At 50.9% G+C, this 12834-nt stretch overlaps 2 protein-coding genes across 2 annotated transcripts in view; both read left to right on the forward strand.

Annotated features, from left to right (window-relative positions):
• HOXD11 (homeobox D11) overlaps positions 1 to 11379 on the forward strand; it is an 11985-nt gene extending 606 nt beyond the window's left edge. The window contains exons 2-4 of the mRNA XM_024732847.1: positions 3 to 350; positions 1062 to 1517; positions 11307 to 11379. Of these exons, the coding sequence (XP_024588615.1) occupies positions 3 to 350; positions 1062 to 1297 (584 nt within the window). The 3' untranslated portion in view covers positions 1298 to 1517; positions 11307 to 11379. The remainder of the gene's footprint in view (positions 1 to 2; positions 351 to 1061; positions 1518 to 11306) is intronic.
• Positions 8938 to 12272, forward strand: HOXD10 (homeobox D10). The gene is made up of 2 exons (XM_024732908.1): positions 8938 to 9959; positions 11307 to 12272. The coding sequence occupies exons 1-2, from the start codon at positions 9005 to 9007 to the stop codon at positions 11582 to 11584; spliced, it is 1233 nt and encodes a 410-aa protein (XP_024588676.1). The 5' UTR covers positions 8938 to 9004; the 3' UTR covers positions 11585 to 12272.
• The last annotated feature ends 562 nt before the right edge of the window (positions 12273 to 12834 follow it).

The following is a 12834-nucleotide window of genomic DNA, read 5'->3' on the forward strand; positions in this document are numbered from 1 at the left end:
CGCCGCGCCCGGGCCGCCGCACGGCTCCGCGGGCGCCGCCTCCAATTTCTACAGCGCCGTGGGCCGCAACGGCATCCTGCCGCAGGGCTTCGACCAGTTCTACGAGGCTGCACCCGGGCCCCCGTTCGCCGGACCGCAGCCCCCTCCGCCGCCCGCGCCGCCGCAGCCCGAGGGCGCCGCCGACAAGAGCAACCCCAAGACGGCGGCTAGTGGCGGCGGGGGGAGTCCCTGCGCCAAGACGAACCCCGGCTCGGAGCCCAAGGGGGCGGCAGAGGGCGGCGACGGCGAGGTGCCCCCAGGGGAGGCGGGGGCTGAGAAGAGCGGCGGCGCAGGGAGGCACCGGACGCGGCGTGGGCGGCTGGGTTCGGGGGCCGCGGGCGCTGGGGGGGCGGAGGGGGCCTTCCTCTGCTTGCGCAGTTTTATGTGCTACTTTATAAGCGTTCGAAGGGGTTTATACATCCTATAAGATTTCCCGGGCCGTTGTAAAGCGTGTTTACGATAGGAAACCAATTTAGGTGGGCTTAAGGTAGACTTCGATGAGGACATTAATCGCTGCAGAGAGCTTTCCCCCAGTTTTGTGCGTGCGGTGAGGGGGATTGGTCCTAGAGACCATGGAGGGAGGGAGGAAGGGAGGAGAGATTTTAAGCCAATTTGTGAGTGTGGACACTCGAGCCTCCTGCTTTTAAAGGGGTGGGGTGGGGGGTTGGGGAGAGTTTGATGCTTGAACTGGACTTTATCCAAGCCGCTGGCTGCCTGGCGCGTTCGTGTTTCTCTCCCTTCCGAGTCCAGCTCAGAGCCTGCCTCGCCCTCTGCTTCCCCACCTCGATGCCAGGCCGTGTGTGTGTGCACGTGTTTGTGTCTGGGCGTGAACACACGTCCACGCCCGCACTCTCTACTGTGACCGCCCATATATCATCCCCCACGACGCAGACAGGGCCTTTCAGCGGCAGCAGGGGACGTCCCCAACGGGCCGAGGCCTGGCCCTCTCGCGGGCCCGGGCGGGCGGCCGGGGGGTGGGCAGGCAAAGGCCTCTCTCACCTCTTGGTCTTTTTGCCTTGCAGTGGCCCCCCAGCGATCCCGAAAAAAGCGCTGTCCCTACACCAAGTATCAGATCCGCGAACTGGAACGGGAGTTTTTCTTTAACGTGTACATAAACAAAGAGAAAAGACTCCAACTTTCTCGGATGCTCAACCTCACTGACCGGCAAGTCAAAATCTGGTTCCAGAATCGCAGAATGAAAGAAAAGAAACTGAACAGAGACCGTCTGCAGTATTTCACTGGAAACCCCTTATTTTGAGAGCTCCAGGAAGCACCCCTCTCCCCTGAGCCCCACTCACCCACTCTCCTCCCCACCAGCCTGCCCTGGGCAGGCCCAATGTCCTTGGGTTTAATGACGCCTCTTCTCTGTGGAACTCCACGATTCCTTCCCACGGTCAACTCGGGACCTCCCAGCGACCACTGCAGCCTGCGGACGAGGTCGGGGACTTGGCCGAACGGATCCTAATAAGGGGAAAATGGTAAATGCAAACGTCCCTTTACAATTTTACCGCCAATGCGCTGTTGTTCTCCCTCCCTCTCTCTGAGCTCCCGTGGGCACGCTGTGGGATCTGTAGAGAGTTAGGCCAAGGGGCTGGAAGGCGCTTGTTTTTGCTCTGAGTTTAAGGGACCGAATCCCTTCCCCTTGGTGAATGCAGATTATTTAAACTCTGGGGAATGTACCTTTGGTCTGTCGTATCAAGGCATGGGTCACTGTCTTTTGTGTGAATAAATGGTTTCTAGTAAAATGGAGGTTACAGCTTCAATACACTGTATGAATTTTCCTCTTTGAAGAAGTTTAGTGTCTGATTAGGATATTTTAGTGGCCAGAACCTTCCCTCCCAAGCAACTGAAAATCAAGTGAAATGCTTTTTAATCCCGCTAAAATAAGAGTCGTTCCCTCCCATCCTTTCTAGGCTGCACTGGCATTAAAAATCACTTTAGGGATGAATCTCTGAATTGAAGACGTGAGCCAGCCACACTGGTGCTGCCTTCTTCAGGCCATGAGGTTGGGGCAGCAGGAACCTAAGAAACAAATCTCCTTGCCCACCCCACCCCCAGTGTAGTAAACTTGGAATTCCTGAAAAAACAAAAGAAACTTTAAAAAAAAAACTGCTTAGGAGATCCAAATTCACTCTTAACAAGCTGTCAAGGAGGAAGGGTCCCTTAAAAGAAGAAATTAAAACTAGAACCTGTCATTGGGGAAAAAAAAGTTTGCTAAAGGGAAGGTATCAGTGGGTGGAGAGGGCCTGGGTCCTTGTTGGTGTCACACGGGCCTGGAGCAGAGAAGGTAACCCCTCATCCCTGGAAATAGGGCCGAGGGCTGCAGATCCACTTCTCACCACATTTACTGCTTCAAGGTAAAGAATGTGGTAGGGGCCGCACTGCACTTTATGTTGCAGGGCCAGGCCAGGCTGTTTACAAAACCTTGAACTGTCTAGACAACACCATAAAAGCCAAAGTTCTAAACAGCTTAATTGGGTTATATTATACACCTTCTGGTGGGCCCAGAGATTTCCGCAATGTGCAATAAACTGGAAGAGTGAGAAGAGCTTCTCTTTCTCTGAAAAGAATAAAGTGAATCTTATGACTCGTAACCTCTCGTAAGCCCAAAGTCAAAAAATAAATCCATAAGAGGCACAGCACCCCATGCATCTTCCAAGGGGGCATGCATTTCCAAATGCACAAATTTTATGATTACCAAAGCTTTTGGGGGGAAGGAAAAACATAAGTGCATAAGTGTATGCCTTTGAACTTCCAAAATGTCAAGGTCATCACCTTTAACCTTTCTGAATAATTAGGTGCCTTAAGGTTCTTCTGTGATATTCAACTGCCACCCACTGTCACGCACACATGCTCACATACATCCAGACCCACACACACGTTTATGACCACACAGAATCATACCAGGGGCTCACCATAAATCTAAGCCAATTCCTGATTTCAGGATCAATAACCTTAATTTCCCTTCAAACGTTTGTGTAATTCAATAGCAATTGACTGCTTTTAAAAATACTGGTTATATTAAAATGTCTACCAGCATGCTTTTAATACAGCTAGGAAATGCTGAGATTGTTTTGGGTTTTTTTGTGGGGGGAGTCATAGATAGCAGTCCTTTAGCTCTAACGAAGAACCGAGGTTTTAAAAGCAGGTATTTGAAAAAGGAAGGTATTACAGACTTACTTCGTTATATTTGAAAAAATTTGTCACCCTATTAAATAAATTATTGCACTTCCTATGATATGGAACAAAAGAAAATATATTTATACTGTTTCCAAAAATGTCCCTCAACCTTTGGTTAAAGATGCAATAGAAACAAAGCCTACAGTGGAATAACTTCGTTCTGAGGGGGATTCCTTTGTTTGGAATTCTAGGCATCCGTTACAGTGTCAGTGCCCTAGTAATGTGATCGTTCCAGGAGATTAAAACTGGTTTATTTCTTTCTCTCTCCATCTCTCTCTCTCATCTCTCTCTCTCTCTCTCTCTCTCTCTCTCTCTCTCTCTCTCTCTCTCTCTCTCTCTCTCTCTCTCTCTCTCTCTCTCTCTCTCTCTCTCTCTCTCTCTCTCTCTCTCTCTCTCTCTCTCTCTCTCTCTCTCTCTCTCTCTCTCTCTCTCTCTCTCTCTCTCTCTCTCTCTCTCTCTCTCTCTCTCTCTCTCTCTCTCTCTCTCTCTCTCTCTCTCTCTCTCTCTCTCTCTCTCTCTCTCTCTCTCTCTCTCTTTTAAACTGCGTCTAAATGTAGCAAGCTTGTATGTCCACCACCGTAGGAGAGCCGAACCTAGAGATACCATTTCGCGTTTGCCTGGCCTTGGAGAGCCACACGGGGGCGTGCTCACGTTCGAGAAGCCGCATTTGTCGGAGAGGCAGCGGTACCATATCTTTCCAATACTGGATTCTAATAGCGGTTAGAAATCGCGGAGGTCTTTGATGTTTGTTTATTCTAAGCACCCGTGAGGTTGGGAAGTTGTATAAAGCCAGAGGAACCGGAGCAGATTCCTGAAACAAGAGATAACCTAATCGTTGTCTTCTTAAAGTTGTTGCAAAGAATACCTCGGTATAACCTGGTGGTGTCGAGGAGAGGGTTTTAAAAGACAAATATGTGCATTTCAAAATAGGTCATGCCACTGCGAGTTAATTAAATTATGGAAGTCAATTTTCTTGGTGGTTTGACTGTGGAGAGCCATAGGAAGGTAGAACCACCCCTGCCCAAAACCGCATCTTCCTTGCACACTCTCCGACCGCCTGGGGTGATTAAAAGGCTTTTGTTTAAGACAGATCAGGGCGCCGGCAACTTAGCTGAGTGTGGTCTCAGAAAAATGAGACGCGTGGGGACCTAGCGGGTCGTTCTGCGCGAGGAATCCCCCCACCCCCGGTCGTGCCTGGCGCTCGGGGCTACCGGTAGCACCGGGAGGCGCAGGCAGGACTGAGTTGGGGCTCCCGGGCCAGACTGGGCTAATGTGGCTGCGGGGAAAGTCAGGCAGTCCGGGAAACGTTTAAACTTCAAGGCGTCGTGGAATGGGGAATGCATTTGAAGCAAAGGGGCTTTGCTTTTGACAGAACCCTGGCCAGCCTTCCAAGCCGTCTGCTGGCCTTGAGCGCCGAGTTTGATTTTGGCACAAGCTCTTGGAAGCAGTTTTCTCACTGCGTGCCCTCCTCGACCCCACTCCCACCCTGAAAAGCCCCTGACATTGCGGAGGGCCTGTGCCACCATCCGCCGTCCAAAAGGGAAGTTCCAAAATGAAGGGTGGCAGTTCCTCCTTTCCCGAAGTTCATTGTAAGTACATGCAACCTCGGAATTAGTGAGGACCTCCTCAGCCCCGCTGTCTCTGCCCCCTCCCTCCAGGCCCTGGACCAAAGACTCTGGGTCCACCCCTGGGAGTTGGCATCTGCTTCAGTGGAGGCTGGGGGCCATGAGTCTCCCCACCCTATGGGAGGCGCCAGCCAGAGGCATTGATGTTCCCCACGCATACCCTGGCTCCTGCCTGTCTGACCGTGGGTCCAGCTTAGCTATTGTGAATCGACATTTCCGGGAGCCTAACCCGGGCCTCAGTCCAAGTGGGGTGAGAGGCCCCCTCCCCAAATGTCGTTGCGTTCCTCTTTAGGCAGCTCCAGTGGGGGTGCTTCTGGCCTTTCAGGGACCCTTGGCTTTGGCTGGCAGCCTCCCCCAGACCACGGATGCTTAGCAATCTGCAGTTCCTTTCCTCTCAGCAGCGCCCAAATTGAGCCTGAAAAAGGCCAGGGAATTGGATCAGTACTTCTGGGGTCTGCAGACCTGACCCTTCTTGATCATTCGCAGTGTGTGGGGCTCATAGAGCATAGCCACATGTCTTGAGTCGCTGAGGTCTCAGATCCTGAAATGGAGGGAAATTGGGAGTAGTCTTTTGTGTCTGCAAAGGGAAGAGGTCCCTAGACTGCTGGTCCTTTTGCATGTCTCTTTAGACCCCTCTTTGCATTGGTGGTGGCTTCTCTAGCCTCCCCAGTTGCCCCCTTGATTTCTTTTCACATTGGCTGGGAGATGCACGGTGCTATCTGGAAGGGTGCTCTGAGGAAGCAGCTTTTAAAATTTGTACCCATCCACTCTGCCCCCCAAAAGTGGCACAGTCCTGAGAGGCCACTCAGGGCCCAAATTCAGGGTGAACCTAGCCCCAGGTCCACTGAGGCCCAGGGCCGCTGCCCTTCTTCCCGGTGACAGGAGAGCAAAGATGCAAGCCATTTCTTGAATTACAAATGCTAATTTCTTGCTAAAGCGACCCTTTTAATTTTTCTCTGGAAAGAACTGTGCCAGGGCGAAGGATGTCTTGGTACAATTGTGGATATTCATCTCCTTTATTGTGCAGTATTGATTTATTATTAATGGTAACTGCTCTAACTGATCTAAAGATGATCAAAAACAGCAGCTATGTAGCTGCATTAAATACTTGTAAGCAAAATAAAGCCTGGCCTTGAAAGCCTTGCTTTTTCATTCCATTTGCTTTATCTTAGCCTTAGAGTCTTAGGCAAACTTTCCATCCTCCCAGGCTCAGATCATTATCTTGTATTATTTCTGTTTTGCTTGATTTTTATAATAAAATCTCTCTGAAATATTGGCAGTCTCTGGCCTCAAGGAGCTGGTCTGAAGACAGAAATTTGAAAAAGAATAAAAGAGAATTTTGTAATAATAGATCCAAAATTATATCTGATACACATTTTTCTCCTGTGAGTGAAGAAGACCTATTTAAAACCAAATCCAATGTGGGAGTGACTTTTGAGCTTGAAGGCACAGGGAGCTGAAACAAAGTCCCCCCACATTCGGAAGGCAGATCCTGCCTGTCCTGGCTCATGGCAGACCTACCCGTTCGGTGAGGAATCGCTGGGTTTTAGCTTGATGTTTTACTCATGTATAAATAAAGATTATGAAAGGCCATTTGATGGGCATAAAATTCTCGATTAGATTGAACACTCTTGCCTCTCTTGTGTGGTAGAGAGAATTGGACAACGGCGTTCCCAGCAGCTCCCTTGGCCAACAAGCAAAGGGAGGACAGTGCTGGGGCGCCAGGCTGGCGTCAGGGTGCCTGCCACGAGCGTGTGCAGCGGGCACTTTGTCCAGCCCTGGGCATGCTTAGCTGTGGCTGAGATCATGATCTCCGCCTTGAGAGAAAGCAAATTTCAGGGTGCTAGTCAGTGGCTGTTAGCTTTGAACAGGACCTTAGCAGACTACAGTCAAAAGTTGGGTTTTTCCCTGCCTTCCTCACTCCCCCACCCCCAGGCTTAAAAACACTCACCCCTGCCGAAGGTAATGTTTAAACCTCCGCTTCATCCGCGGCATCCCGCAGCCAGAGCAGTTAGAGGCGCCAGGCTTTTAACCTGACAATGATGTTGTATTTGAACAGCTGCGTAAAGGTTTAAAAGGTCTGTCTCACTGCCACTGCGGAGTTTTTTAAAAGGGGTTATTGTTTGGGCGAGGGCACTGTGAGGGGACAGCCGAAGCTGTCCCAAGGCCGATAATAATGTCCAACGACTATTTCCACCAGGCCAGGGGAGATTCCGTTTGGGGAGGGGTGGACAAAGAGTTTGTTGGGAAAGGTCTTTGTGAAGGAGCGAGCGGGCTATTATGTCCCCCAGTAGGCTGAGCATCAGGTTCCAAAAAAAAAAAAAAGTTCTGCTGAGGCAGAAACCCAATTTGCCCACAAGTTCAGTCTCTGGGCCTGACATCCAAGGCCAGCCCATGACAGGACTAGTGTGGGGAGAAGAAAACACGGATGCCTTCCTGGACAGAGAACTGGTTTACGATCAGAGTTTCCAGGGCCCTTTTCCTCTCCCAGATGCAGGAAAGGGGATCCGGGAAGCCGGATCGGCTCCAGCACCCTAGCCGGGGTCCCTCGTCTAGGGCAAGCCTTTGGAAATCAAGGTTAAAGCTCCCTGCTGCTGCCCGGAGGCCACGGCTTCCGAAGGACCGCTCACCGCCTGCAACCAGAGAACAAGGGAGGAAGTTTCTCATAAAACTCTGAGTTTCCATGGTGGTGCTGGTGGTTCTTTTAATGAGGTTGACCACAACCCCAGACGAAATCCTCTTTATAGAACTTTCCCTCACCAAAGGAAACAGAGGACTGAGGTTTCCCCACCTCCTTTTTCCCTCCCTTCCCTTACCCAAGCAGAATCGAATCATGTCAAATACTTTTAGGAATTGTCCAAAACTATAAAACTCAACTTCTGACAAAAGTATAGCTTTTAATATTTGACAATTTGTGTTAAAACAAAAATTGACCTTCTTGGTTAGCAGCGAAGGGGAAAAATCAATAGTATAATTTTCAATAATTCATAAAGCAAACGCCATTTTGCTAAATCTTAACTATTAATCTTATCCTTTACAAAGTCTCAATTGATTTGTTAATAAAATATCTTCCCGTGTGTGGCAACAGCGGGTATAACTCTTTAAAAACCTTCAGAAGCCAGAAAATTACCAAGTAGCCCAAGAATGTAGATGAGAATTTTATTGATCACCCTGATTCTTCTTAATATGTATTAATAAATTCCACAACCTTTTGTGCCTTGCACTTGTCAGAAACCAGTGCTTTTACAAAATCCATAAAAGGAAAACATTTTTCTGTGCAGAAGAACCAAATGACACCTTTGCATCTCTCTCTCTCCTGCTTGGCCCAGTCAGTTTTCTAAAACTTCTGGAGTCTGAGGGCGAGAGTTTCCTCCTTTCCTAGAAAACATTCTTTTCTCTCTTCCTTCCTCTTTGCCCTCTACTATCAGGGCGTGTGGGGAAGGAATCCTCTGTTTAGTTGGTTTAGTTCTTCCGCTGGGAGCCCGGGGGATGCTTTCGCGGATAGCGAACTGCTGGCGAGGGACTGTCTCGGGCTGAAAGCTCCCAGCGGCCCGACCCTCAGAGATTGGGGTGTGGTTCCACGGAGAGCCGAAGGCTCGGGTAGCCCACCGGGGCGCGGAGGCGCCGGGGGATGGGGCGGGTGGGCCGAGTCAGAGGACAGCGCCGGGGCCGGGCCGGTCCTCGGGGTTCCGCGGGGCCGGCCAGCTGCGTGGCCTCTCGGCTCTCGCGGCCCTTCTCGCCGCCGCTCCCCAGGATATCTTGGCCGCGTCTCCGCACCAGAGCTCTTTACTGTGGACCCCTGGGGTGGTATGTCTCAGAGCCTGGGGAATCCAACTCACCTTCCCAGGCTGCCTGGGACAAAATGAACCAGGCTGGGCCCCCAACCCCGCCCTGGCCCTGGCCCTCTCGGGCGCCTTCTGCCTGGGCGTGCGCGTAGAATGCTTCTGTGTGCTGGCGCCACGGCGCCCCGGCTTCCCTCCCTGCGTGTGTCCTCCCGGAGACCCCTCGAGCCGAGCCTTTCCTTCCGCCTGCGGGGCCCAGCGGCTGGAGTGGGGGACGCGAGTGGGGCGGGCGGGCCGAGCGAGCCCCGGGAGGCTGGCGGACGGCGGAGAGTGCTGGGCCGGTTGTTTCCAGCGCGCACTATCGCGGGCGCGTAGTAGATGTCGCTGTTGTCCGTGCTTACGCGGCCGGCTGGCCGGGCTCTGGAGCACGTGACCTGCGAGGAGGCTGCGGCTCAAGGCCATTTTCAAATCTCATTGGCTTGGTTGTCATGTGGTCGGCAGAGGCATCCACAATTACACGGGGAATGTTTTCGTAGAGATGTCAGCCTACAAAGGACACAATCTCTCTTCTTCAAATTCCTCCCCAAAATGTCCTTTCCCAACAGCTCTCCTGCTGCTAATACTTTTTTAGTAGATTCCTTGATCAGTGCCTGCAGGAGTGACAGTTTTTATTCGAGCAGCGCCGGCATGTACATGCCACCACCTAGCGCAGACATGGGGACCTATGGAATGCAAACCTGTGGACTACTCCCGTCTCTGGCCAAAAGAGAAGTGAACCACCAAAATATGGGTATGAATGTGCATCCGTATATACCTCAAGTAGACAGTTGGACAGACCCGAACAGATCTTGTCGAATAGAGCAACCTGTTACACAGCAAGTCCCTACTTGCTCCTTCACCACCAACATTAAGGAAGAATCCAATTGCTGCATGTATTCTGATAAGCGCAACAAACTCATTTCTGCTGAGGTCCCTTCGTACCAGAGGCTGGTCCCTGAGTCCTGTCCCGTTGAGAACCCTGAGGTTCCTGTCCCTGGATATTTTAGACTGAGTCAGACCTACGCCACCGGGAAAACCCAAGAGTACAATAACAGTCCCGAAGGCAGCTCCACAGTCATGCTCCAGCTCAACCCTCGCGGCGCGGCCAAGCCGCAGCTCTCGGCCGCCCAGCTGCAGATGGAAAAGAAGATGAACGAGCCTGCAAGTGGCCAGGAGCCCGCCAAAGTCTCCCAGGTGGAGAGCCCCGAGGCCAAGGGCGGCCTTCCAGAAGAGAGGAGCTGCCTGGCTGAGGTCTCCGTGTCCAGTCCCGAAGTACAGGAGAAGGAAAGCAAAGGTCGGTATGAGCAGAGTTGCCACCCCAGCGGGGCGCGCAGCCCGGGAAGCCGGCAGAGAGAGGGAACGCCTGGGTGCCCAGTGCCGAACCCGGCAGCCTGGGGCCCCGACTGGCAAGTGCCACTCCTCCCCGCTCTTAGAGGGGGCAATCTTAGTCCCGAGATGGTTTCCGTTTTTCCCGCGCTGCCCTCACCCTCCTGGCTACTCCTGGCCCCGCGCTGATGGCGCCCCGGCAGAGGAAGGGCTTGATGGGCTTATTTTTCCTGAGCTAGACCTGAAATGCAACAAAAGAGCGCAAATGAGACCTGCGGCTGGTAAACACGGCCCCAGAACCTCCTTTCTCCTGCTCAGATTTGTAGTCCCAGCCCTGCTTTCACCCAATGATGATTTTAAGGTGGTCCAAGGCACCGTGTTCGTGTTCAAGTGTATGCACCCCGCATCCTGCGAGCTTGGGGGCGGCAAGGGGAATGAGGTAGCTGGGCCGGTTGGTGCTTGGGCCGAAGAAAGAGCAGGGCTCCTTGCCTCTGTGGAGCTAGGTAACCTTGGCTTTGTCTGGGGAAAGTGCCTCAAGCTTTGCAATCCATTTGCAAAGTGGGCAAAGGCAGAAGGAGGAGAGAATGGAATGTGTGTGGCCCACCCAGCAGGGCCAGCCTGAGGGCTGGGCAGGTCAAAGAGCCAGGGGCTCTGGCTTTTCTGCCCCTGATCCTCTCCCCCAGTGCTCAGAGTTGGGCCACAGCAAGGAGCTACATTTCTGGGAGAATGTTTTTGTGTGGGGGCAAGAAGGCATAAGAATTCAGGAAATTCTTGGGCACACAACGATGCCCAAGCAGGGCGGAGAAGGTGTACTCGGTTATCTTTTGAAAGAGAATTGGTACCTATAAACCTGGCTGCGCGGGGCTCCCTGCCTGCCTAGGAGAAGTGGGAAAGAAGTGGCAGACATGAGGATCTGAGGAAGCAGTGGGGTTTGTAGGCTTGTCAGGCTGTGACTTGCTTGTTCCACTCTAGTCCTGTTGTAAGATGATCACTTAGAATGTTGCTGGTGAGATCCTGAAAGTTTACTATTGTACTAATATTTTGTGCAGGTCAGAAAGGAGAGGGAGAGAGAGAGAGGGAACACTGACACAGAGGGCAAGAGTACCTACCCATCGTGTCATTTGGGGTATTTTAACTAATCTGGCATCATTTACAAATCCCTTCCAGGGCCTACTTCGTGTGAGTAATGTGTAATACCAGCATTTCCCAAAGGGCCTGGCTGCCAGAGGGGTCATGGCCAAGGGTACATTTGAACAGACTGAGAGAAAAAAAAATTCTTGATTTTTTTTTCTTCTTCTCCCTTTAATTTTGTTAGAGGAAATCAAGTCTGATACTCCAACCAGCAATTGGCTCACTGCAAAGAGTGGCAGAAAGAAGAGGTGCCCTTACACTAAGCACCAAACGCTGGAATTAGAAAAAGAGTTCTTGTTCAATATGTACCTCACCCGCGAGCGCCGCCTAGAGATCAGTAAGAGCGTTAACCTCACCGACAGGCAGGTCAAGATTTGGTTTCAAAACCGCCGAATGAAACTCAAGAAGATGAGCCGAGAGAACCGGATCCGAGAACTGACCGCCAACCTCACCTTCTCTTAGGTCCGAGGCCCGTCAGAGGCCAGGATCGGAGAGGGGGCACCGACTTCCAGGGCCGAGTGCTGGAGGACTGGGAAGGCGGACACAAAACCTTCATTGCTCTTTGTTTTTTTATTTTGTTTTTGTTTTTTATTGTTTCCTGCTAGAATGTGACTTTGGGGTCATTCTGTTCGTGCTGCAAGTGATCTGTAATCCCTATGAGTGTGTATATATATATAAACTAGCACATGTAATTTATTATTTTTTTCATCGTAATGCAGGGTAACTATTATTGAGAATTTTCGTTTGGGTCTTAACTTATTGGAACTGTAGAGCATCCATCAATCCACTCGTCCATCCAGCAATGTGACTTTTTCATGTTTTTCCTAACACAAAAGGTCTGTGTGTGTGGTTAGTCCATGAGCTCATGGTGTTTTGAGTACATCCAGTACTTAAAAGTACTTTTACATATATATTTTAAAAAGATTAAGAAAACCCACAAGCTTTGGGGGGAGGGACTAAAAAAGCACATTACAATGTATCTTTTTGCAAATGAGTTTAGCAATTGTCCTTGGTGAGATGGAATATTGAGAATTTGCCTTGTATCCTTTCCCTTGTGGTGCATCTATGGTTTGGTAGAAGTACAACAGCAACCTGTCCTTTCTGTGCATGTTCTGGTCGCATGTATAATGCAATAAACTCTGGAAACGAGTGTACTCCCTCTGCTTTCTGAAATGGAAATATGTTACGGTGGAAATGAAAGACTTTGGTGAGATTGTCTTCCTGTTAAATTGCTTGTTTGGGGCAGTTGACTGGGTGGTAGAGAGCAGGGGAGGGGAAATGGGAGAGAAAAGCTGAAGGGGGTCTTTGGTGCTGAAATTTGGCAGTGGTCAGGGGAGTGATAATCCAGACTGTGTGTACTGTTTTCCTAGCTGGGAAGAAGGAGGGTCCCCTCTCCCCCTCCCCCCATGATAGTAACATAATTGATTTGTCAGTGGGTGTGAGCTTCCCCTCTAGTCTCAGCCTGGTAAGTTAAGCCTATGCCCAAACCGCATTTTCCTCGCAGCTCCCCGCTTGTGTGTCTTCCTCTCTTTGGTTTTGGTTGTGTTATTTTTAATGCTTTCAGTGGAGTCTTGGAGATTTCTGGCTGGTGTGCCATCATCAGGGGCTGGGTTGAAATCTGTCTTGCCCACCTGGAAGCCGCCAGGCCTCCATTACAGGAGCAAGGACAAGCAGCAACTTAGCATTGCATCGGATCCAATTCAGCCCCCATT

The sequence above is a fragment of the Neophocaena asiaeorientalis genome, unplaced genomic scaffold (assembly GCF_003031525.2).
Source record: "Neophocaena asiaeorientalis asiaeorientalis breed wild unplaced genomic scaffold, Neophocaena_asiaeorientalis_V1.1 scaffold96, whole genome shotgun sequence".
In the NCBI taxonomy this organism is placed as follows: domain Eukaryota; kingdom Metazoa; phylum Chordata; class Mammalia; order Artiodactyla; family Phocoenidae; genus Neophocaena; species Neophocaena asiaeorientalis.